At 42.9% G+C, this 24,056-nt stretch overlaps 1 protein-coding gene across 1 annotated transcript in view; it reads right to left on the bottom strand.

Moving 5' to 3' along the window:
• ECI2 (enoyl-CoA delta isomerase 2) overlaps positions 1 to 24,056 on the bottom strand; it is a 390,640-nt gene that overhangs the window by 227,316 nt on the left and 139,268 nt on the right. The window contains exon 9 of the mRNA XM_044065169.1: positions 5,379 to 5,411. Within this exon, the coding sequence (XP_043921104.1) occupies positions 5,379 to 5,411 (33 nt within the window). The remainder of the gene's footprint in view (positions 1 to 5,378; positions 5,412 to 24,056) is intronic.

The following is a 24,056-nucleotide window of genomic DNA, read 5'->3' as shown; positions in this document are numbered from 1 at the left end:
ATTTGTCACTTAACTGGCTATGTCAATGTATCAAGCCTAGCTAACTCTTTCTAGAATGTGTAAAAATCTGTTAACCAGCTTACTAAGTAATTTAATTTAATCCTGACTTACGATCGGGATTAACTCTAACCTGTAGAACTTGTTTAACTTGCTTACTTGTGCAATCACTGTAAATAGTGTGTTTGTAATATGTAATGCTGGTATTATGTAATGCTGTACCTGCTTACCCTTGGAGCTTTTCTCCCTGGGCCTCCGCTGAAAATGGACACGCATCCAGTCGGGCTATCAAGGTCAACAAATGTAAAATAAAAATAAAAATATTATGAGAAAGGTGGAATGAGCCACAAGAGTCCATTTTCTGCCACAAACTTGTTACAGTAGTTAAAGCATACAATGTCAGGAACAAGTTGTGGTACAAGTTATACAACTCGACAGTCATGAGAATATTAAGACATCTTTAATGTCATCTACAAATTATTTAATTAACCAAATATCACTGGAGGTATCCAACATCAGGCATGCAAGTGTATCAATCTGTTAAGAGGTACAATGAGTGATCAGTTCTAGAAGCTACCATATTTGAGCTTAGTTATTAGCAGTTAGAGTAAACCAGAGTGAAAAAAGAACTGTTGGTATCAACAATTAGACTTGCGAGTAACATGAAGAAAGCAAGAGAAAATGAGGATATCCAGCAAGAAGAGATTTATGGAGTTTGTGACAGAATATATTCAACAGTCAGGCACATTGGCCAAAGAAAGTAGGAGAGTGGCTCTAAATAGGGACAGATGGCAACATTTGACACAACACCCTGACCCCCAACAAAAAGAAATGAGATCAATGCTAATGACTGGTATTATTAAGACTATGCATGAAGAGTACTGTGCAAACTGGGAGATTATACAGGTATATTAATCATACATATATAGGTGCTCATTTAGTGCCTTTTTTGAGAGAAGGAAAGGAAGCAAGGTTGGTGATTTGTGGATAGGGTGAGAGCCATACTCTGGGGTCATGAACAGAGTGGTCAGAACAGTTTTTGGAATCATCAGGGGGGATTTTGCCAAAGTAGAGGTTTCTCTGCTGTGTAGAGTGTATTTTCAGAGTTACCTTTGCACAACGGGTAAACATTTAGTGAGGTGTACAAGTTCACGGAACACAGCAGAAAGAATACAACTGATCCAGACGTGGAGAGGTAATATATTGGCTTTGGATAGTGAGCTACAGTGGTATTCAAGGTTAGAGGAGCTGTTGATCAGTCAGGATACTTTGTTTAGACAAATCTGAAGCAAGTTAACACACTTTGGGCAATCTGCTACTACCAGAAGTAAAATAATACAGCATATGGATTACAGTTGAGCTGACTAGATGGCATTTGACATTTTTGGGTATTTGGAGCTACAGTTGATGAACAATGTGAATTTTTGATTGAAAATGACCGTTTTGTTTTATAGAACTTAAAAGTAAGTGGCGGGAGTTACTCTGTACTACATGGCACTCAAATTGAGTAACCTGGTCAATGTGTACCCAATTAGGTGGAAAGAATGGAGAAAGTACAGTTGTGTACACCTACCATAAATGTAGATGTTCGAGTGTCTTCACTGTTGCAGTCATAACTGTAGGGTGCTCCTGCCGGCAGGCAGCCCGAGGTCGGCCAGAATCCCAAAGTCTGGGTCCGGCGTCGGCTGTATAAGCTAGTATCCTGACGTCAGTACGCTTTGGTACATAGCCCTCAGCCGACGCCATCTTCTCCAGCCTTTCTTGCCCTAGATGTCAGAATACCCCAATAAATCAAAAATGAATCCAACAAGGAAACACAAATACACCACAAAAGAGAGAAGAAGAAGAGGGGATAGGAGGGAGGAAACCCGACTGCAACAGTGAAGACACTCGAACATCTACATTTATGGTAGGTGTACACAACTGTACTATGTTCTTCGTGTTTCACTGTTGCAGTCATAACTGTAGGGTGGAATCCCAAAGCAGTGTAGAGAGGGAGGAGGCTTTAGATAGAAGAAGGGGAGGCAAGAATACCCTGCAAGACAGCAGAGGTAAAGCCTGCCCTAGACTTAGAAAACAAAGGGAGATTGTAGTGCTTGGAAAAAGTATGCACTGAACTCCAAGTGGCAGCTTCCAAGATATCCTTGGTAGGTACTCCTCTGAGAAAAGCTGTAGAAGTAGCAGCTGCTCTAGTAGAATGACTTCTAATGGTTCCAGGAAACTGTTTACCATGATGAGTGTAACAAAATCTGATCCCATAAGCAATCCATTTGGAAATGGTTTGTTTAGAAATAGGTTTTCCAAGTGAACTGGAGGCAAAGGAAACAAACAGTTGGTTAGACTTTCTGAAATCTTTAGTCTTGTCCAAGTAAAATCTTAACTGTCTGTGCACATCCAATGAATGCAAAATCCTTTCCCCTTTATTTTGAGGATTTGGAAAGAAAGTAGGAAGGTGAATTGTCTGATTCAAGACCACTTTCGAAATCACCTTAGGCATGAAAGTAGGATTGGTCCTCAAGGATACTCTGTCCTGATGGAAAATAAGGTAAGGTTCCACAGCCATAAGAGCTTGCAACTCTGAGACCCTTCTGGCAGAGGTCAAAGCTAACAAAAGAACAGTCTTCCAAGATAGAAACTTAATATCTGAAGATGCAGCAGGCTCAAAAGGAGGCAAAGTAAGTTTTTCTAAAACATAATTAAGATCCCAGGCAGGGACCGGGGTCCTTGGAGGCAAATTCTTAGCCCCTCAAAACTGCTTCACCAAAGGATGTGAAAAACAGGAGGATCAGAACTGAAATGCAGAGATAGCAGAAGCATGAATCTTAGTGGAAGAAAATGAAAGTCCCTTAGATAAAAGCTCCCAAAGGTAAAGCAAAATAGAGGAGAGATCAGGAACCTGAGGATCAGAACCTCGGTCCTGCATCCAAATAGAAAACCTCTTCCATTTAGAGGCATAAGATTTCCTAGTGCTAGGCCGTCTAGCTTCCAAAAGAACATCCAAAACTTGTTTGGGAAGACTAGAGGCAATCAAATTCCTTTGAAGAGCCAAGCTGCCAAGCAAAGGGTCTTGAGGTTGGAATGTAGTAACTGACCCTGATGCTGGGACAGAAGCGAAGGGTTCAGTGGAAGAATCCAAGGAGGCCCCGAGAACAGGAGCTTTAGAGTCGGATACCAAAACTGTCGAGGCCAATTTGGAGCAATCAAGATGAGGAACTTGGGCTTGTCCTGCTTTATCTTCAGTAGTACCGAGGCAGTAGAGGAAGAGGAGGGAAGGCATATGCAGACAGACTTCTCCAACTGAAAGACAGGGCATCCACTCTCCATGCTGTTTTGTGGAAGGACCTGGTGCAAAAGCGAGGCAGCTGATGATTGAGATGGGATGCGAACAGATCTATCTGGGGACATCCCCAAACTGCAGTAATCCTTTTGAACAAGTTGGTGTCTAGCATCCATTCGTGAGGATCTGAAATGTTTCTGCTCAGGCTGTCTGCTAAAAGATTTTGTTTTCCTGGAATGAATTGAGCCTGGAGATGCAGATTCAAATTTAGAGCTGTGTCCCATAAACTCATAGCCAGTCTGCAAAGGGGTAAGAATGAGATCCCCTGCTTGTTGATGTACCACATGACCGTGGTGTTGTCTGTGCAATTAGCAGAGGCCCTGGTTGTAAAAGGTGCTTGAAGGCCAAAAGGGCATTTTGAACTGCCAACATCTCCTTCAGATTGATGTGCCAGTGAAGATGGTCCTTTGTCCAGGTTCCTTGCTGGCAATTGTCTAGAAAATGTGCTCCCCAAGCATAATCCGAGGCGTCCGTGGTTAGGATTTGAGTAGGTTGAGGGAGACTAAAAGGTTTTCCTTCGTTCAAAATGCATGCCCTGGACCACCAGAGGAACTCCTTCTGGAGGCAGGGGATCAGAGGAATCAGAATATCCAGATCGTGATAATGCTGTGACCATACACTTTTCAGATACCATTGAAGCTTTCTCATGTGAAGCCTTGCGTTTGGAATCAACAGAATGCAGGAAGCCATGTAGCCCAGAGCCTGCAGGAATTTCCTTGCAGTGAGCTGAGATAGAGTTGCCAAGGTGTTGAAAGTAGAAGCCAGCTGAGTTTGTTTTTCTGGAGTGAGGTAGGCCCTTTGTAAGGTTGTGTTTAAGAGGGCTCCCAAGAATACCATTTGTTGAGAAGGGATCAAATGTGACTTTTTTATGTTCACTGAGAATCCCAGTAAGAGGAGAAGACGTTGAACGAAGTCTAGGTGTTGAAGCAGAAGATCTTTGCTGTCTGCCTGAATAAGGCAGTCGTCCAAATAGGGGTAAATCTGAATCCCCTGAAGTCTGCAGTAAGCCACTACTGGTGCCAGGCACTTGGTGAAGACTCTGGGCGCAGTAGATAAACCAAAGGGCAGAACAGAGAATTGAAAGTGCCTCGAACCTGCCCTGAACCTGAGGAATTTCCTGCGCTCTTGTCTGATAGGGATATGCAAATAGGCTTCCTTTAAGTCCAATGTCACCATCCAGGCGTCCTGAAAGAGCATTGGAAGTAACTGTTGCAGAGTGAGCATCTTGAACTTTGGAATTTCCAAAAAGGTGTTTAACACAGAAAGGTCCAGAATAGGTCTCCAAGAGTTTTGTTCTCTGGGAACCAGAAACAGCCTTGAATAAAATCCTTTTCCCATTTCCAAGAGTGGAACAGGCTCTATGGCTCTCATGGCCAGAAGAGCATCCACTTGAGTTAAGGCCTCTGACCATTGAAGTTTTGGCAGATCTGGCCAACCGTGAGTCCTTGGCAAAGTGTGAAAGTGGAACTTGTAACCTTTTAAAATCACATCCAATACCCATTTGTCCTGGGTAATATGAGTCCAATTCCTGTAAAAAAGAGACAGTTTTCCTCCGAGAGGGCGTCCAGGTAAAGAGGTCCTGAAGCCCAACCGAGAGAGTCATTGAGTTTGTTTTCTTTGAGATTGGGATCTGTCTTCTCCCCTTCTAGGTGAAGAAGCAGTCCATTGTCTAGATCTGTACGAGGTCTGGCCTTGACCACGACCTCTGGAGCGTCTATATCTTCCCCTTTGAGGCCTGTCAGACGTGGGAAAGGACCAATTTTTAGTGGGCCAATTCCTGGAAAATCTAGGAGGCTGAACCTGCAAGAAATCTTTTACAGTCTGCATGGACTTTGCCTTTTCTTCCATCTTTTTAATAACTTCCTCACCCTTAGAACCAAAAAGAACATCATGTTGAACAGGGGCATCTAATAACAGCCTTAACCTGTTCAGGCAAACTTTGTTCACGAAGCCAGGCATGTCTCCTAATCACAGTACCAGAGGCAGCAGCCCTGCAGGAAGCATCCAAGGCATCAAAACCACAATGTAAGCTATGCTTGTTAACCTGTTCAGTAGCATGCAAAACATCCTGAAGTTCCTTATCCTCTGCACAAGCAGGTACGGAAGCAAGCTTTTGCTTTAAAACAGACAAAAGAAATTGCTGGTATTTAAACATATGAAACTGGCAATTTAATGCCCTTACAGAAAGGGTAGCAGAAGTATATACCTTTTTGCCCCACCTGTCTAAAGCACAAGAATCCTTCTCAGAGGAAATAGGATTTTTAGAAGTAGCAACCTTAGCAGCCTTAGACCCCTGAGAAATAGTTTCAGGGTCTGCAGAAGGATTTTTAAATAGAAATAAATGAGAGTCAGGAACCCTATAAAATCTATCAGGCTTAGAAGGAGCAGGAGGCATGGAATCAGGATTCAAATTAGCCTTAGAAAAAGCATCATCCACAATGTCCAAAACAGGAGGGATAGCTAAAGGCCTATGCTGAGGAAGAAGAAGAAATTCTCTAAGCCTCTTTTTGGAAGCAGAATATTCCTGTCCTTCCCAATGAAAATGTTCCCTCATCTCATGCAAGGTTTCCCCAAAAGAAAAATCCTCAGGCGGAGAGGCCGAGGGCAAAGATTCCTCAGCATCCGAATCCTCATAAGGAGGGAAGGAATAGTCCTGATCAGAGGAAGAAACAGAAGAGACAGAGGCCTGGTCAGAAGAATCCAGAGTAACATCCTGTCGAGGCCTTTTCTCAGGAGGGGGGTGAGAACCCCTAATCATTGTAAGCAAATCTTCAGCCATCCTCAATAATTGTTTTTGTGTCTTGGGAGTGGATTCAGAAGCAGCTTGAGCTGAAACTTTAGACTTAGAAGGAGTCTTTGTCTTTGCCTTTGCCTTTGAAATAGTAATGTGAGTAGGCCTGAAAACCCCCTCAGAAGCCGGTACCTGCACAGCGGTTCCAGACCCATATGAAGGAGCGACGTCCGAAGGTCCTGCAGCAGTTAAAATAGTGGGCCTTGATGGCTCCCCATGGGAGTCCGTATCGGCCATCGGTTCAGAAGCGGCGGACGACAGGGGCTGCAAAAGCGCCTCACTGACGACAGCCGAACCGGACGCTGGCTCCAGCTGCAACGAGTCCTGTTTGGACCTCGGAGGCCTGTCTTTATCTTTGCGCTTCTTTTGAACTCCGGTAGTATCCGACGACATACTGTAATTGAAGCGTCTGCCAAAATAATTTAAAGCCCAGTCGTACCTGCGTTTGATAGTACGAGAGTTGAACCTGGCACAGAACCGACAACAAGAAATGTCGTGGTCAGGGCCTAAGCAAGGTAAACAGTAAGAGTGGAAATCTTTATGAGGTATTTGTTTCCCACACGCTATACAATTATTAACTTTTTCTGACATCGGAGGAACAAGAAAAAGATTCCCCAACGGGGTACTTAGCTTTGAGAAGAGAAGTAACAACTTCGGACCGACAACAACCAAGAATGCTGTTCAAAATCGCCAACCAACGCTTTTGAGCTGCTTTCCACCGCACGGCAAGAAAGACTGGAGAAGATGGCGTCGGCTGAGGGCTATGTACCAAGGCGTACTGACGTCAGGATACTAGCTTATACAGCCGACGCCGGACCCAGACTTTGGGATTCTGGCCGACCTCGGGCTGCCTGCCGGCAGGAGCACCCTACAGTTATGACTGCAACAGTGAAACACGAAGAACATCGAGATTTTATGCAGCTTATTTTCTGAGGGTTCCTAGGAGCTGTTTTTAATGTTTACACCTGGATCAAAGATGTAATTTGTGAAAGTGATTAACTATTAATTACATATTATTAGTGTTGTTTGCTGCAACTATTATACAAAAGTTGTCGGTTTCTGTTTCATGATGACAATGTTGTTCTTCTAGCTCATATGTTACTTATCCATGCTTTGGTCTAATGTATTGTTTGTTTCACAAAGGCAATGTTGTTTATATATTAGACGTTATTTATTCATGCTTTGGCTTAATTTTCATTTTTGTGTATATTGCTTTATTAATCGACATTTTTATTTTCAGGATACATAAATAATGTTACTGATGTCGTTGCCTGCATATCAGAAGAACAGATCATTGACATACAAGGCATGACTATCGGGGAGAAATTGTGATGGAGATTTGATTAACAATTATTAGGAAATGAACGGGACTGAAGACCAAACCTTTCTTAGTTCACCTACTGAAAGAAGAGCTGGTGAACAGACTAAGCACATGAAAATTACATGCATGGTTCTACTACAAGTCTCTGAACTATGAATGGCCATTTTCTTTAATACCAAAAAATTGAAGCATTACAGTAATTTGTGATGAGATACAGAGTGACACTTTGGCCAGGCTTATGAGTAATACTCGGTTAATGCTACCAGCACTTATCCTGCAGTATATTTCAGAGAATGCAAAAAGTGCTACACTGGTGCCATATCTTTTGTGGAAGCTGAAAGTACAGTTGTGTACCTACCATAACTGTAGATGTTAGAGTGTATTCACTGTTGCAGTCATTACACTTAGGTTATCTGCCAGCAGGCTACCCGCAGTCGGCCCGAGTTCCAAAGTCTTGGTCCGGCGTCGGTTGCTGTCCCCTCTTCCCTGATGTCAGTGCGCCAGGGGTATAAAAGATGCAACAGATGCCATTTTATTCAGTTTTTCTTGCCCCAGATGTCAGGTGCCCCAGATAGTAAGGCTGGAAAAATAAAAATATGCCAAAAAACATGCATGCACTAATATAAACATTTCCTTCATCTACAAGCAAATACGCCACATAGGTTGTATAGAGTTGAGAAGTACAGAGAAGTCCCAGCAATGAAAAGGGGGGTGGGTGGGTAACCTAGACTGCAACAGTGAATACACTCGAACATCTACATTTATGGTAGGTACACAACTGTACTACGTTCATCGTGTTTCACTGTTGCAGTCATTACACTTGGGTTGAATCCCAAAGCTGAGGTTGGGCGGCTATGTCTAAATTGGATTTGGAGAGGCTACCAGGCCCTGCAGGACTGCAGTGGCAAAGCCTGCTCTGGATTTAGAGTAGAGAGGTAAGTGGTAGTGCTTGGTGAAAGTGTGCACTGAGCTTCAGGTTGCAGCTTCTAAAATGTCTTTGGTTGGCTCTGAGAAAGGCTGCTGAAGTGGCTGCTGCTCTGGTAGAATGTGGCCTAATTACCTTAGGCACTGATTTGCCATGTTGTGCATAACAGAAGCGGATGCAGTGTCCTATCCATTTGGAAATTGGATGCTTTGTGATAGGTTTTCCTTGTGATCCTGCAGCACAGGCTACAAACAGTTGCTTAGTTTTTCTGAAAGCTTTTGTTTTGTCCAAGTAGAATCGTAGCGGTCTGTGTATATCCAAAGCATGCAGAAGTCTCTCCCATTTATTCTGGGGATTTGGGTAGAAAGTTGGTAAATGAATGGTTTGGTTCAGGGCCACATTAGAAACTACTTTTGGCATGAATGTTGGGTTTGTCCTACGAGAAACCCTGTCCTGATGAAAAATTATGAAAGGTTCCACAGCCATTAATGCCTGTAACTCTGATAATCTTCTTGCTGAAGTTATTGCTAGGAGCAGAGCAGTTTTCCATGATAAGAATTTTATATCAGCTGTGCTGGCTGGTTCAAAAGGAGGCCATGTGAGTTTTTCTAAAACAAAACTGAGATTCCAAGTTGGTACTGGTGCTCTCCTTGGGGGTCTTATGTTTTTTGCCCCTCTGAGGTACTGTCTTAGTAGAGGATGTGAAAAAATAGGAGGTTCTGTATTGTAATGAGCTGAAATGGCAGAGGCATGGATTTTAATTGATGAGAAAGATAGGCCTTTGTCCAGCTTCTCAGTAAGGCATTGTAAAATCTGAGGTATATTTGGAACAAGTGGTTCGAGCCCTTGTGCCTGGTTCCAAGCACAGAATCTCTTCCATTTTTCTGCATAAGATTTCCTAGTGCTGGGCCTCCTGGCTTCTAAAATGACATCCATAACAGCTTTAGAGAGATGTGCAGTCTGAGTGGCTACATTATCTGCCATGCTGCCAGATTTCAGGTTCTGAGTTGGCTGTGCAGAATCTGGTTGTTTTGTTGAGGGAGAAGATGAGGAATTTGAGGTAAAGACCAAGCTGGGCCCTGAGACAAGCTCTTTAGGATTGGGTACCAGTGCTGGCGTGGCCAGTCTGGGGCAATCAGGATAATTTTTGGCCTTTCTTGTCTGACTTTTAGGAGCATCTTGGTAAGAAGAGGCATTGGAGGGAAGGCATAGACTGTCAGGGCTTTCCAGCTGAATGATACAGCATCTACTTTCCATGCTTGAGAGTGATAAGTTCTTGTGCAGAATTTCTGTAGTTGGCAATTGTGAGGGGAGGCAAAAAGATTATGTCTAGGCGTCCCCATTTCCTTGTTATCATGCTGAACACCTGTGGATTTAGTTTCCATTTGTGAGGGTCCATGAGATTTCTGCTTAGTTCGTCTGCCAGCGTATTTTTTGTTCCTGGCAGGAATTGTGCCTGCAGATGTACCTGACAGGTCAGTGCTGTGTTCCACAAAGTCATGGTTTGCCTGCATAGGGGGTAGGAATGTGTGCCCCCCTGCTTGTTTATGTACTACATAACTGTGGCATTGTCCGTCTTTATTAGTAGTTGTCCTGGATGTAGTAGGTCCTTGAAAGCTGTCAGGGCATTCTGTACTGCTAACATCTCTTTCTGACTGATGTGTAGATGCATTTGTTCCTTGGGCCACGTGCCCTAAATACATTTTCCTGCCATATGTGCCCCCCAGGCATAATCCGATGCATCCGTTATTGTCTGCCTGGCTGTGGGTAAGGTGAAAGGCTGTTCCTTGCTGTGGTGACAGGCCTGGGACCACCATCAAAACTCCTGTTGTAGGCAGGGAATTAAAGTTATGATGGTCTCCAGGCTGTGACAATGTTGAGCCCAAATACTTTTTAGATACCACTGTAGTTTCCTCATATGCAGCCTTGCATATGGAATTAGTAGAATGCAGGACGCCATGAAGCCCAGGGCCTGCAGAATTTTTCTTGCAGGGAGCTGGGTTTTTGTTGCCATCAGTTGAAAGTAATGAGTCAGTTGCCTTTGTTTGTCTGGTGTGAGATAAGCCATCTGGGCAGTTGTATTTAAGCTTGCACCCAGGAATATTATCTCTTGAGAGGGCACTAGTTTTGATTTCTTTTCGTTTACTGTGTACCCTAGGCAAATTAGTAATCTTTTTACAAATGCCAGATGTTTTAGTAGAATGTTCTTGCTCTCTGTTTGAATAACGCAGCCGTCCAAGTAGGGATATATTTTAATTCCTTTTTGTCTGCAAAATGCAATTACTGGTGCCAGACATTTTGTGAAGACCCTGGGGCGCAGTAGATGAGCCAAAGGGCAGTGCAGAGAATTGGTAATGCATTGAGCCTGCTATGAATCTGAGGTATCTTCTGCAAGATTGTCTGATTGGGACATGCAGGTATGCCTCCTTGAGGTCCAAAGTAACTAGCAAAACCTTCTTGCCCAGCATGGGTAGAAGTTGCTGTAGTGTTAACATTTTGAATTTTGGAACATCCAGGAAAGTATTTAGGATTGACAGGTCCAGTACTGGTCTCTAGGCTTTGTCCTTTCTGGGTACTAAGAAAAGTCTTGAGTAAAATCCTTGCCCCCGTTCTTGCTGTGGTACTCTTTGAATAGCTCCCATGTCCATGAGAGCAGCAATTTGTTTTTGTGCCTCTGCCCATTGGTTTTGTGGCAGGTCCGGCATACCTTTTGATTTTGGAAGCGTGTGAAAGTGGAACCTGTAACCCTGAGAAGCAATACTCAGTACCCATTTGTCCTGGGTGATTATGTGCCATTTTTTTGAGAAACGTGCTAGCTTTCCCTCTAGGGGTGCTGCCAAAAAGTAAGTGCTTGGCATCAGTAGAGGGAAGTCATTGGGACTGTTTCCTATAACGTTGTGATTTGTCTTCCCCTCCTTTGGGGGCTGAAGAACCCCATTGTTTAGGTCTGTAGGAGCCTTGGGGCTGAGATCTGCCTCTTGGGTGTCTGTATCTGCCTCTTTGTGGCCTATCGGATACAGGAAAAGACCAATTTTTTGAAGGCCAGTTTCTGCTAAACCTAGGTGGTTGGACCCGTTAAGAAATCCTTTACTGTCTGCATTGATTTTGCTTTATCCTCCATGTTCTTTAACACCTCTTCTGCCCTAAAACCAAACAAAGTATCATGCTGTAGTGGAGCATCCAATAATTTTACTTTAACATGGTCAGGTAAATTTTGTTCTTTCAACCAAGCATGCCTTCGAATAACAGAGCCTGTAACTGCGGCTCTACAAGAAGCCCCTAATGAATCAAAACCACATTGTAAAGTATGCTTTCCCACTTGTTCAGCTGCATGCAATAAATCCTGCATTTCCTTGCTGTCAGGACTTTGAGTTTGAAATCATTTTCTGTTTTAACAATGACATGAGGTACTGTTGATATTTAAGCATGTGAAACTGGCAATTTAAAGCCCTTACAGCTAAACTAGCAAAAGTGTAAACTTTTTTCCCCCATCTTTCCAGAGCTCTGGAATCCCTATCCGAGGGGACAGGATTTTTAGCAGTGGAAGCTTTAACCCCTTTAGGACCCTGAGAAATTGTTTCTGGATCTGCAGCAGGGTTTTTGTAAAGAAATTTATGAGAGTCAGGGGACCCTGTAGTACCTGCCTGGCTTGACTGGTGCAGGGGGTAAAGAATCAGGAGTCAGACTGAATTCAGAGAAAACATCATCAACAATATCAATCTCAGGGGGGGGAATAGCCAGGGGGCCTGTGCTGGGGCAGTAAAAGAAAGTCTCAGAGCCTTTTCTTGGATTCTGAATAATCCTGGCTCTCCCAATGGAAATGCTCCCTCATGGTGTGCAGGGTTTCCCCAAAAGAATAATCCTCAGGCGGAGAGGCAGAAGGTATAGACTCTTCTGCATCAGAGTCCTCATAGGGAGGGAGAGAATATCTCTGATCAGAAGAAGAATCAGAGGAAATAGAAACCTGGTCAGAGGAATCATAGTCAGTGTCTTGCCTAGGCCTTTTGTCAGGAGGGGGATGGGAACCCCCTGATTAAAGTAATTAGGTCTTCGGCCATTTTAAGCATCTGTTTCTTTGGAATGGATGACTGTTCAGTAGAATGCTGTACTTGTTTCATTGTCTTTAATAGTGTTTTTGACTGCCTTAGCTGCTGTAGTGGGCTTAATTGTAAGCTGTGAAGGTCTGAAAATACCCTCAGAAGCCAATGCCTGCTCAGCGGCTCCGGACCCATCTGAGGGAATAGTTTCCGTAGGCCCAATACCTTGAGTTTCCACAGGCCTCGGTGTCTCCATGTGGCTGTCGGATACGGCCTGTGGCTCTGAGGTAGCGGGTGTCCGGGGCTGCGAAAGCACCTCACTGAGAACCGGCGACTGGCCTAGAAGAGGCTTCATCGTCGGTTTTGGACCACGGATGCCTGTCCTTTTCTTTGTCTTTGCGTTTTTTTTATAAATTCCGGTCGTCAGATGTTCCGACGGCATTATCTAATTAAACCTTCGACCAAAATAATGTAAAGCAAAATCAAACAGACGTTTAATAGTGCGTTTATCGAATGTAGCACAAAACCGACAACTGGTAACGTCGTGGTCAGGGCCTAGGCAAGGAATACAGTAAGAGCGGAAGTCCTTATGAGGTATTTGCTTACCACAAAAGATACAATTATTAACTTTTACTGACATAGGTCTGGAGCAAGAAAAAGTTTCCCCAATGGGGTACTTAGTTTTATTGAAGACTTTGGTTCTGAAACTCAATTTCGAAAATCTCAGGAGTCGGCCGACCGGCACTTGCAAACTGCTTTTGCTTCGGGCACCGCGCGGCAAGAAAGACTGGAGAAAATGACGTCGGTTGCATCTTTTATGCCCCTGGCACACTGACGTCAGGGAAGAGGCAACAGCAACAGACGCCGGACCAAGACTTTGGAACTCGGGCCGACTGCGGGTAGCCTGCCGGCAGATAATCCAAGTGTAATGACTGCAACAGTGAAACACGATGAACATCTGGTTTGGTTAAAGAAGACTGTTAGATTCAAGGTACTGTAAGAGTTCAATGGATACTGCTTTTTCTACAACTCCAGAAAGTGGTGAGAGAATGGAGATGGACAATACAGAACTGGAGAGATAAGAGGGAGGAAAAGCTGGGGCAAAGGCATTATTGCCAGTTTCCAGAGGTCTGGGATAGTACCTGTTGACTGAGGTGAATTTATGAGGTGTTGCTGTGGTGTGAAAATAACACAAGCAAGGAATTATCTTTGATACAGTATACCTAAGCCTGGTTTGACCATGGAGTTTGAGAGACTTTATCCAATTTCTTACGGTGATGGCTAGAATGGAGGTGGGGTAGACGGAAGAGGTTACTTGGAGAATTGGGTAGTAGTGACAGACTGAACTTTGTGTTATGACTATGCTGGCAAAGCAGATGGTTATTTTGAGAGCAAGTGTCTTTGTCTAAGTGTGACTGATGCTACTATATTATAGTTTAACATAAGATGAAAAACAGGGGAGAAGTGTGTGTTAATCCACCATGAATGGAATCAGTTCAGAACATACTTCTTTCAGTAGGATGCACAGTAGAAGACTTTAAATTTACCATAATCTGATGGCAGACAGTAGTGGTTCTTACACTGTGTGTAGCTGTTTTCGTGAGGGAGGATGAGATATTAGTAGATGAAGCGGGACTATTAGTTTCATGAACAGCATTTTACTTGTGGTGATTAGTGATATAAGTACTGGAAGTAAACTATGGGTTTTAGAACTCAACTAATTCTTTGTTTTTTTGTTCCCCCCACCCCCTCCCTGCTTTATATCTTCTGGTCCTTATCCCAGTGCCCCTGTACAACACAGGCTCTGCCAACTCCTCCTTCCACTCCTGGACTAATATCAGTTATGGGTTGAGTGAAACTTAATTCATTGCTTCCTACAAGAGTATACTCAACAGGAAAGCAGAGTTCTTCATCCTGTAATAGTATGCTAGTCTTTTGAAGAGACTTTCCCGTACTCCTGAAATGTATACAATGGTCAGACTTTTCTTAAGTCCTGGTGCAGATGCATACATAAAACTAAGGCAGTGAAGTATAATCTACAAGCTGACATGATTTGCAAAGCATGCATAGTGAAATGGTCAGCATGGGATTTACAGAATTAAACTGCACATATTTAGCATAACTAGGCATATGCGTTGTCCATTTTTATTCTTCTTCAATAATGGGTTATGGATCCGATCTTCGGATCTGACTCGGCTGCATACTTTAGACTTGGGATCCAACTCTTGAGCGCCTCCCTCTAACCATAATGCTCCAGTCCATCCTCAATACTTCAGACTGAGTTTGATGCCTTAGGATTCCTATTAATTATATAAGGAAAGGGACAGCTCAAAGAATAAGGCTCAAACCCAGCACTAAAAGTTCCAGTATATGATCTCCAACAGGTTTTTCCAGAATATAACTGGACTGGGGGGGGGGGGTGAGGAAGAATGAACATGGACAATACAGATGCCTAGTTATGGGAAGTACATAACTTTTAAATCTAATGTTGTTCTTTTCATTCTTCCTCCAAACTGGGACAGAGTTCCCAGCTACATGAATCTTGGGTGGCCCTCAGGATATTCTGAAGAACCATTAAATCAAAGGCTGCTCTGTTTCTGGAGATTAGGTCTAACTTGTAATGAGTAATAAAGGTAGGAGCATTGGATGATGTGGCTGCAGCACAAATATCACCAATAGAAGTTCTGGACCAAAAAGCTGATAAAGCAGCCATTGCCTTAGTTGAGCAGGCTATAGGCAGTTTTGGAGAATGCAACAATTCAATCAATCAGTTATCCATTTAGCCAATTAACTTTAGATTCTAGATAACCCAGATGATTTGTTGAGAAGGATACAAATTGCTGGTCTGATTTTCTGAATTCTTTAGTCCTGTGTAGATTAAAATGGTCTGTGCACCTCTAATTGAAATAACATGTATTTACCTTTGTTTGAAGAAGATGGAAAGAAGACTGATAGATCAATGGATTCGTTACTGTTAGATTCAGAAGCTACTTTAGATAAAAAAGGAAGGGTTTGTCCATAGGGTTACCCTGTCTTTATGTAAAGTAATGTACGTAGATTTTGATGAAAGAGACTGGAATTCACAAATTCTTTTTGCAAAAGTAATAGTTGCTAGAAATGCTGTTTTCCATGATAGGCATATTCAATCATTCTTTCCCGATGGTTCAGTGGGTTTCTGAGTCCGACCTAGTAGTACTGCAGTTAGATCCCAAGGAGGTGAAGGGTCTTTTATTGGAGGGCTGAGACGAAAAGTGCTTTCAAATGGGCCTTACATATCTTGGAAAAAGCTAAACAATTTTTATGCCCTAAATGAAAATCCGATATGGCTGTCAACTGTAGTTTAATTATAGATTAGCTAGCTTCTTCCTTGAAGTTCAACCAAAAAGTCAAGAACAGCAGAGACAGGGCAGTAAAGGGGTCAACAGTGTTTCTTAATGCCCAAAGGGAAAATCTTTTCTATCTGCTCTTACAGACCTTTTTGATAGAGTCTCTTTACGAAGATAACAGAATGATATATACAAAGGATGAAAGCCTGGGCTGTCTGGCTATTATCAGAATTGGAGAAACTATGTGGTCAGTTTGAGGGCCTGGATATTGTGATGACTCAATTCCTGAGGGGTGTGAGAGAAGATCCAGACATGTGTCCAGTATCCAGGGAAGATAATGAAGATGAGACCAAAAGAAGGTGAGGCCAGAATGGAGCAATGTGGATGACTGAGCTCTTCAATCAAACTGCTTTCAGTAGAAGTTTGGGGATCAAGAAGTGGAGGATAGGAATAAAGGAGTCTGAACGGATGAATGTGGGGTGGCCACAACAGAAAATTTCCTCCTCCAGTGACTGAGGACACCACTTACACAGACCACTCGTGAGGCATTAGAATGGACCTGCTGAGTTTGTTCACTGGTGCGTTGCAACTAGAAAGCAGTTGGGAGGTGATCGCTCATTGCCACAATCTCACAGACTCTCAACAGCAGGGGTAAGACTGGGTTCCTCCTTGTTTGTTGATACACCAGACTACCGACATGTTGTCTGTCTGAATCACAAGTGTCCCTACAGGAAGAACATCTTGAAATGCTTGCAACACTAAAAGGACTGCTCTCATCTCCAGGGCATTCATATGCGAGTTGGTCTCTGAGGGGACCATGTGCCTTGGACTGTCCCTTCCAAATTAATGCCCAACACCCAAATTGGGAGGTGTCCATTGTCACCATGGTTACTGGAGGTGGTAAAACAAGACCCAGGTAAATGTTGTTTGACTGGATCCACCATTAGATGTGGCATCTGCAAATTGGTGTAAGCTTGACTGGAAAAGATAGGGGTTGTCAAAGAATAGACTACTGAACAGCTAGAGACCAAGAACACGCATATGGTAACTTGCTAAAGGAAGTACATTTATCGCAGCTGCCACAGATCCTAAAGCTTGAAGAATTAATCTAGAGCAAGGAAATGGATGGCACAGAATCTTGTGAACCTGAAATCTGACTAAATCTATGCGATGAGTAGGCAGAGAAATAATTTGTGTTGTTGTTTTACTAGATGTGTGCCAATAAATTCCAGGCTCTGTACTGGTATCAGATTTGACTTGACATAATTGACTGTTCTCCCTAGTGAATGACAAACCTGGAGCAAATAGTCTCTGGAATGTTGGAGCAGATGCATCATGGAGGTGGTCAGGAACCAGTCTAGGTATGGAAACAGTCAATCCTTTTAGTCTTAAGTGAGCTGCCACCACTGCCATACATTTAGTGAACACCCTAGGGGCTGTGGTGAATCCAAAGGGAAGGGCTCTGAATTGGTAATGACTGGTTTCCAGCTGAAAGCGCAAGTGTCTTTCAGGAGTGCCTATTTATTTTGATTTGATAGTACACATCCTGAATATCTATGGATTACATACAATCATCCTTGCGAAGAAAAGGCATAATAGACTGGGCTGTGACCATTAGGAATTTTATTTTTTTCACGTAATGATTTAATTGTTTCAGGTCACCTATCTTTTTGGACACTAAAAAGCATGAGTAAGTTCCGAATCCTGTTTGACCTGGTGGGGCCTCCTGGATGACTCTTTTGTCAAACACATTTTGAATTTCTTGTGCTGCTGTTTTCCTCTGACTGGGTGGAGTGTTGGGAAGCCTTTTTCTTTTGTAGATTGGGAGCTGAGAAAATGGTATTAAGTAACCTCTGGATATTATTTTTAGCATATAAATATCTTTTGTTATAGCAGCCTAGTTGCCTGGGTGTAAGGACAACCATTCTCCAGCTGACTCCAGAGGTGGGCAGTCAAGCAGTGCTTCAGGAGCGCTGACAGGGTCCATCTGGAAAAGAATCATGGAAACCCTGATTTTGCAGGCCTCCTCTATCTCAAGGGCAGCATCTACCATTAGAACTGCCTCCTCTGACCCTGAAGGAGTTGTCTCCGCATGGAGCTTGGAAAGGCCCATGAGATTTGTGAAACCACATTTCTTACCAACACTCTGGTTTCTAGAGGAAGTTTGTTGAGGGGTAGAAAACCTGATTCCATGGTAGACAGGGTTTTTTCCTTCTTGTTCGCTGTAGGTAAGCATATCTTTCACAGACGGGCTGAATAAAGACGTTCCATCAAAAGGAGCATTGATGAAAGATATCTTGAAGGGATCCATAAAATTGTGAAGTTTCATTCAGGCATGTCTACTTATGTCAATGCCTGCGTGAATTGGCCGCCCATGAGGTGCCTTCAGAGATCAACCTCATGTATGCATTGGAAATTGACAACAGAGTGGCCAGCTGAGAAGATGACCTTTTGACGTCTTCTGCAGACATGGACTCAGAGAGAGAGAATTTGACAGTTCTTTAGTCAAATCGGGTGATGATCTTGGGGACCTTTCTCCCTCCTCAAAATCACTATCTTCAGTGAGAGATTCCAAGGTGGCATCTATAAGCCTCCTCTTGCACGTTCTCTTCCTATGGACCTCTTTGGGGGATGTTCAAGTGAGGTGTCAGAAAACAGGGGAAGTTCCTCCATGGCTGCTGTCTGGAAGCTAGGTGGAACTGGCTGTCTCTGCGGTATTGGCCTGATGGACTCAGAGCTTGGAACAGAGGAGGGAAATGAAGGTGGATCTGAAAACATAAGAAACTGGATCTCTAGAAAGAGAAAAAGTCCTTTCCCCAAACTCGAAGAGAGATGGAACAGGTGAAGCCACGACCACCCACCCAGGAGCCGAGACTCAGACTGTACTGGTCACACCTGCATGGCAAGCAGCTACAATATTCCATGAAGCACATGCATGACAATTTGTCCTGTCTCTACAATCTGCTTTTAAATTGTAGCATTAGGGAAAAGGTGGTGATAGCAGTCCATGTGGCATTATCTGAAACCTGTTCACAAATGTTTCTAAAATAAGCAGTTAAAGTTGCTACTGCCATAGAGGAACACACTAACAATTCACTGAAGACTTATTCTACCTGTCAAAGCAAAAGGCAGTATATAATGGACCAGTCACTTCACTCTTGACTTCAAGCAGGTCTTCTCTCCCTTTCTTGAAAAAGCTGATATAATTTACTGAAACAGCATGTTTTTCTGGTTTAATATCTTCATTGTCTGTATACACTCAGTATGTGTATGGGTATAAAATACCCCACCAGAAGTGTTTTTCCCTTCGCATCTGCTTATAACAAAGTCTTCCCCAGTGAGATCCTAGTGTCCCGGGGGGGGGGGGGGGTCAACCAGGCAGTCATGAGGGTGATTTGTGCCTCTGTCATCTCTTCCTCTCTGTGCTAGCCTCTAGGAAAAGAAGGGCAGCACTCACCTCATATCCAGGAAAGTCCATCTTTCGTCCAACTAGGGCCCTGTGGGACAACTCAGCTCTTACCCTTGTCAGTAACCTGTTTTGTGTTGGCATTGGAGGTGTTTTTACTAGGACCTAAACTTGCCCCCTGGTGGCTGACATAAGCATCACCATTACAAAAGGCACCACCTAAAGGTTCTATATTACGTCGAACTTGCATGTGAAGCCCCCCACATTAGTTTAAGTTTAAAGTGTACGTGTTTTTTGGGGGTTTTTTTTTGTTTTTTTTTCTGGCACAGCAATTTTCTTCCCTGGGAAAAGAATTGCTGTTTTGTGTGTTCGTACTTTTTGGGTTTCAAACTAAATGGTTCGATATTACATCTTTCGAACTCCTGTGAGTTCAACGATGTGCTACAGACCCCCCTCCTAAACCCTCCATAGATGTATGCACATTCATACACGTCTCAAAGACTACCATCACTGGCTCTGGACATCAGCTAATATCCTTTTGGTAATGGGCCTTTCTGTCATGCAAGCTTGTATGGGAGAAATGGCCACTGGGTAACCATCACTAACTCACACCCCCTCCCCCACCCAGACAAGTTGAGCTGTAATCCATTCATTTCCCATACTCCACTGCCGGCTCTTCCAGAGGCTGTGTTGCTACACAAGTTTGGATAATCTGCACTGCAGTCAGGTCCTTCTCTCTCTGTGCCAAACAGCCAGATTTTCTCCTTTTTGTCAGCTTGGACAGAAGACTGGTAGCTGAACTGACCTGGATGAGAGAGAAAGGACAGAAAGCCTTGGACGTGGAATGAGGCATCAGTCTTCAACAAACCCTTTCATTGGGAAAATAATATAAATTATGTGACTTACAATTTATTCAGTCTTTGTTGACTAGGTGGGTGGGCTACGATGACCCATTTCAGCCATGATCTGGGTGCAGAAAGCAAAACGTATGAATAAAAGACTGAAATACCACATTTCAAAGACAACGCACACAAAAAATGACTATACAACTTTTGCATTGGCTAACATCTGCTAATGTCCAACAATTTAAAACAATTAAAAGTAGCAAAGATTCATTTGTAGTAACGCCTGTACAGAAAGGTGCCTACAGAAGAGAAAATGGAGTCATATTTAAGGCAAGTATTTCCTGAGAGTGATGAGGACAGAGTAGAAAGTTATGAAAGGTGATAAAGCACAGGAATACTTCGTGAATAGTGGAGCAGGTACAGTCATGAACTGGTTACAGCAGAAGGTTCATAGATTATAGGTTCACAGCTTAGTACTAAGCTAACTGCCCTTGTGAGCCATTTTAAGCCTAGCCAATTATCCCTTGTGAGACTCAAACCCTGCAACTTGTGTTTGTAAGGCAGACACCTTAACCATTAGGCCACCCTCCCAACCCAAATATACACCCGTGCCAAGTATTGAACCCATGACCATATCAGCTATAGCATAGTGCATTAGCCCACTAGGCAAACTCAGTTTTGTTTTTGGTTAAGTTTTCGACAATTCTTCATTCTGTTGTAATAGTAATAGTAGTTAAATGTATACATTTATAGCAGAAGGAAGCTGGTTTATTATGCGATATAGATATTTAGGAGATGTGATGTGAGTGAAGACAGGAGCATGACAGAGGGGTACAGCTGGATGGTGGAGAAAGCAGGTACACGTGTATGTATCTTTTAGGTATACTATTAGTTTCTTTCTGAACTGTGAGCACTCAAGTAACTAAGTAATTTGCCTTTTCACCTGTGGCAAAGCCAAAAGGGGGACAGACAAGAATATGGGTGGTAGAGTCTTAGCTTCTAAGAGTTGGGGGGGGGGGGGGGTATTTACTTCTTATGGACAGGCAGGAAAAATTGTTGACACTTTAAAAGTAGGGGAAGACAGAAAGTGAGTAGAATGGGCTGTGGCTGAATCTAGGCTGCCTTTGATGGGTTAGACAGTGATATTAGAGAGAGGGCGAAACAAATGAATCTACATATGTCATCGACTGCTGTTTGCATTTTGCAGGTGTTGTAAGTAGAACATAGGGTCGGAATCGGTAGCTTTAGGATAAATATGTTCTCTGCCACAGCTTTTCTGTTGGTCGAGATGAAATGGAGTAGGAAATTTTCATTTGGGTGGTAAATTTTGCAACTACATAGTTGATGTAGTTTTTGCAACAGTGTTTTATAGTCTTGTACTTTTCAACCATGTTTAATGGTTGGTTACTTAGCACAGTGATCAAGAGGAAGAAAGCTGTTCACGTTTCAGTTGGTTGACAAAAAAAAGACATGCTGCCAGTTTTACTGACATTGCATAAGCCAAGTAAGGATGAATGTAAAGTCTAGTCCTACACATAAAGAACCACAGTTAGTTTGTGCAGCACTAGCCTGGATTATGAAGGTTCTTTTGGTGAGGCTATTCCTAAACCAGAGTACAAAGTACTTAATTTGTGCAGGAGAATGGAGTGGCCCACACTTTCAAAAGCTCTATGTAGAACAATGGATATTGCCCCCATTAGCTGGCCCTTTTCCACAGCCGAGAAGATTTTCTGTGGCAATATAAAATTGCTGTTAAGGAGCTGTGGCCTCCCCTAAAGCCATACTGTGAACCTATTCGGAAGTAATATTCATTGAGGTAGTCATAAATGAGTTTTTAAAAATCCTAGTGACTGGGCAGAAGTTAAAAATAGCATGGTAGTCCTATGCACTAGGAGGACAGGAAGTCTTGGAAAAGGTTAGAATGAAAGAGGGTTTGAAGAGAGCCAATACTGTGTTGATTGAGAAACTGAATATGTGGGCAAATGGTTTGGCAGGTTTTTAAAAATGATGGGAAGTACCAATAGTTTTTGGGATTTACTTAGTGGTAAGAGTTTCAAGGACTTTTCTGACAGACTGGTATTTGTCTGAAGGAGTACAGCTGGAGGGGGTGGGTTGTGGATGATAGAACTGGCCTATGCTGAGGAGGAGGAGGAGACCAGAGACATTATGTTTTTAAAGTCACAGAGTGGACAAATTGCATATGCTGCAGTTGCTAGATGTAACAGTGGAAATATGCTGTTTATAACCCTCCAAAAGTATTTTAGACTGTATGATTGTGGCGAGTCAGTTTGAGCATAAACTGTGGATTGGTCTTCTTATTAATAACTTGGATGAGTGACACTGGTTTTAGAAAATTTGTTAGTCAGCTAGAGATTGACAGGACTTCTGCAGCCTCCAGGCTTGGTTCCTATCTGAAAGAAGTTAAGTTAGTGTCAAGCTAAGGACACTTCTATACCCTAAAGCACCACCTTACGACAGGGACGTGCTTACTGAATATGGCCTTGATAAAGGTTATAAAATACATGCAAAGGCTTAGTCATCTCACAGATATTGAAGGATCCAGTCTATTCTGTTCATGTCAGTGAGGACTTCTCTTTTATTGTTCATTATTAATCTAGTTTTAGACAAGATCTGAGGTATGATGTGAATAATAGGACTCATTGGACAGGTAGGTTGTCGCTAAAGATGTCAAGTAATCAGGGTACTGTAGAGATACAGTTAGGAATGCTGGTAATAAAGTCAAGGACAGAATGGTTTCCAGTGTTTATCTCCCCTACTATAACTAACCCAATCACATGAGTGAGTTCAAACAGAGAGGAAAGAAAAGCGTTAAGAGCTCCTTCTGTAAAATAAATCAAAGTCTCCAAAGATGAGTAGTTTCTTGTTTCTGGTAGGTTTTAAAATGCTCATAATGGTATTCTCAACAAGGATGGGGGGGCAAACTACTGCTACAAGAAAATAAACATGTACCAGTGGTTACTGAGGAGAGTACCCAGTTAGGTTGTGTCAGAGAAGCGAGAGTTAGTGGCTACCAAGATGGGGACGAGGTTGTGTTTTCTTTCTAGTAGTAGCATGCCGCCACCTGATCTATGTCCAGGGTGTTTGTCCATAAATTAAATGAATGTCAGTTACTGTTTATAACAGTAGAGAAGAGGGTGAGGCATTTGAGCCAGGTCCCACTTATAGATAGTATGCCTGAGTTCTCAACAACTGACCAGCATTCCAAGCAGACAATTGTATTCATTAAGCTTTAGGTATTACTGTAACGTATCTCAGACCTTTTTTTTTGTGCACAGGCCTTCCTTGAGGTGGAGTGAAGGTCTGAAGTAGAAAGAATGGGGAACATGGTAAGGAAGCAAGAAGGTTGAGGGGTCATGCTTAGGAAAGGTGTTTGAGCTGTCGGTAGGAATGCTGGAAGGGATTCTGATGTGGCACCTGTGTTTGGGAGTCGAGATCAGGGTTTGGATTTATATCCCCTGTGACATCAAGTTTTTGTTTTAGTATTTAAGTAGGACAAATTTATGCAGAAATGTTGGAACATTACCTAACAATTTTAATGGAGACGATGTACTGTTTTCTTACATGAGGAAGGTGGGTGGTGAATTTTGTAGTGGTAAAAGGATAGTTTAACAAAGTTTACTGATATGGCTCTGATGCGGTTTAACTTGTTAAAGAAGTCAACAACAGAGTAAAGAATTAGCTCTAGGCATGGGGTAAAAGAGAAAGCTAAAGTAGGGGTACAGAGAGTTCTATACTTCATTAGTATTGGGGTATGGAAGGAAATGTATTACTGAGTGGAACAGGGACAACAAGAGTAAAATGCTGTGAAAGTTTCAAAGGCGGTTAATTGTCAAAGGTATTTTAGTATGTAGTAGGAGGGATGAGTCCAGAGTCTGCCTACAGGGACTTAGACATGTGTGATAAAGTTAAGGGATAAAGTTAAGTAGGGAGTGACAACTGGGAATGAGATGAAAGTGTTGCTGAAGTAAGGAGTGGATTTAAGTAAGTAGTGCCTGCCTGAACAGAGTTGGAGGTGTGCCCTGAGATGGAACATGAAGCCAAGTAGGAAGA

This window comes from Protopterus annectens, chromosome 3.part0 (genome assembly GCF_019279795.1).
Source record: "Protopterus annectens isolate FY-2018-M chromosome 3.part0, PAN1.0, whole genome shotgun sequence".
Taxonomy (NCBI): domain Eukaryota; kingdom Metazoa; phylum Chordata; order Ceratodontiformes; family Protopteridae; genus Protopterus; species Protopterus annectens.
Note: the sequence above shows the minus strand (reverse complement) of the source record. Positions and strands in the feature narration are given on the sequence as shown.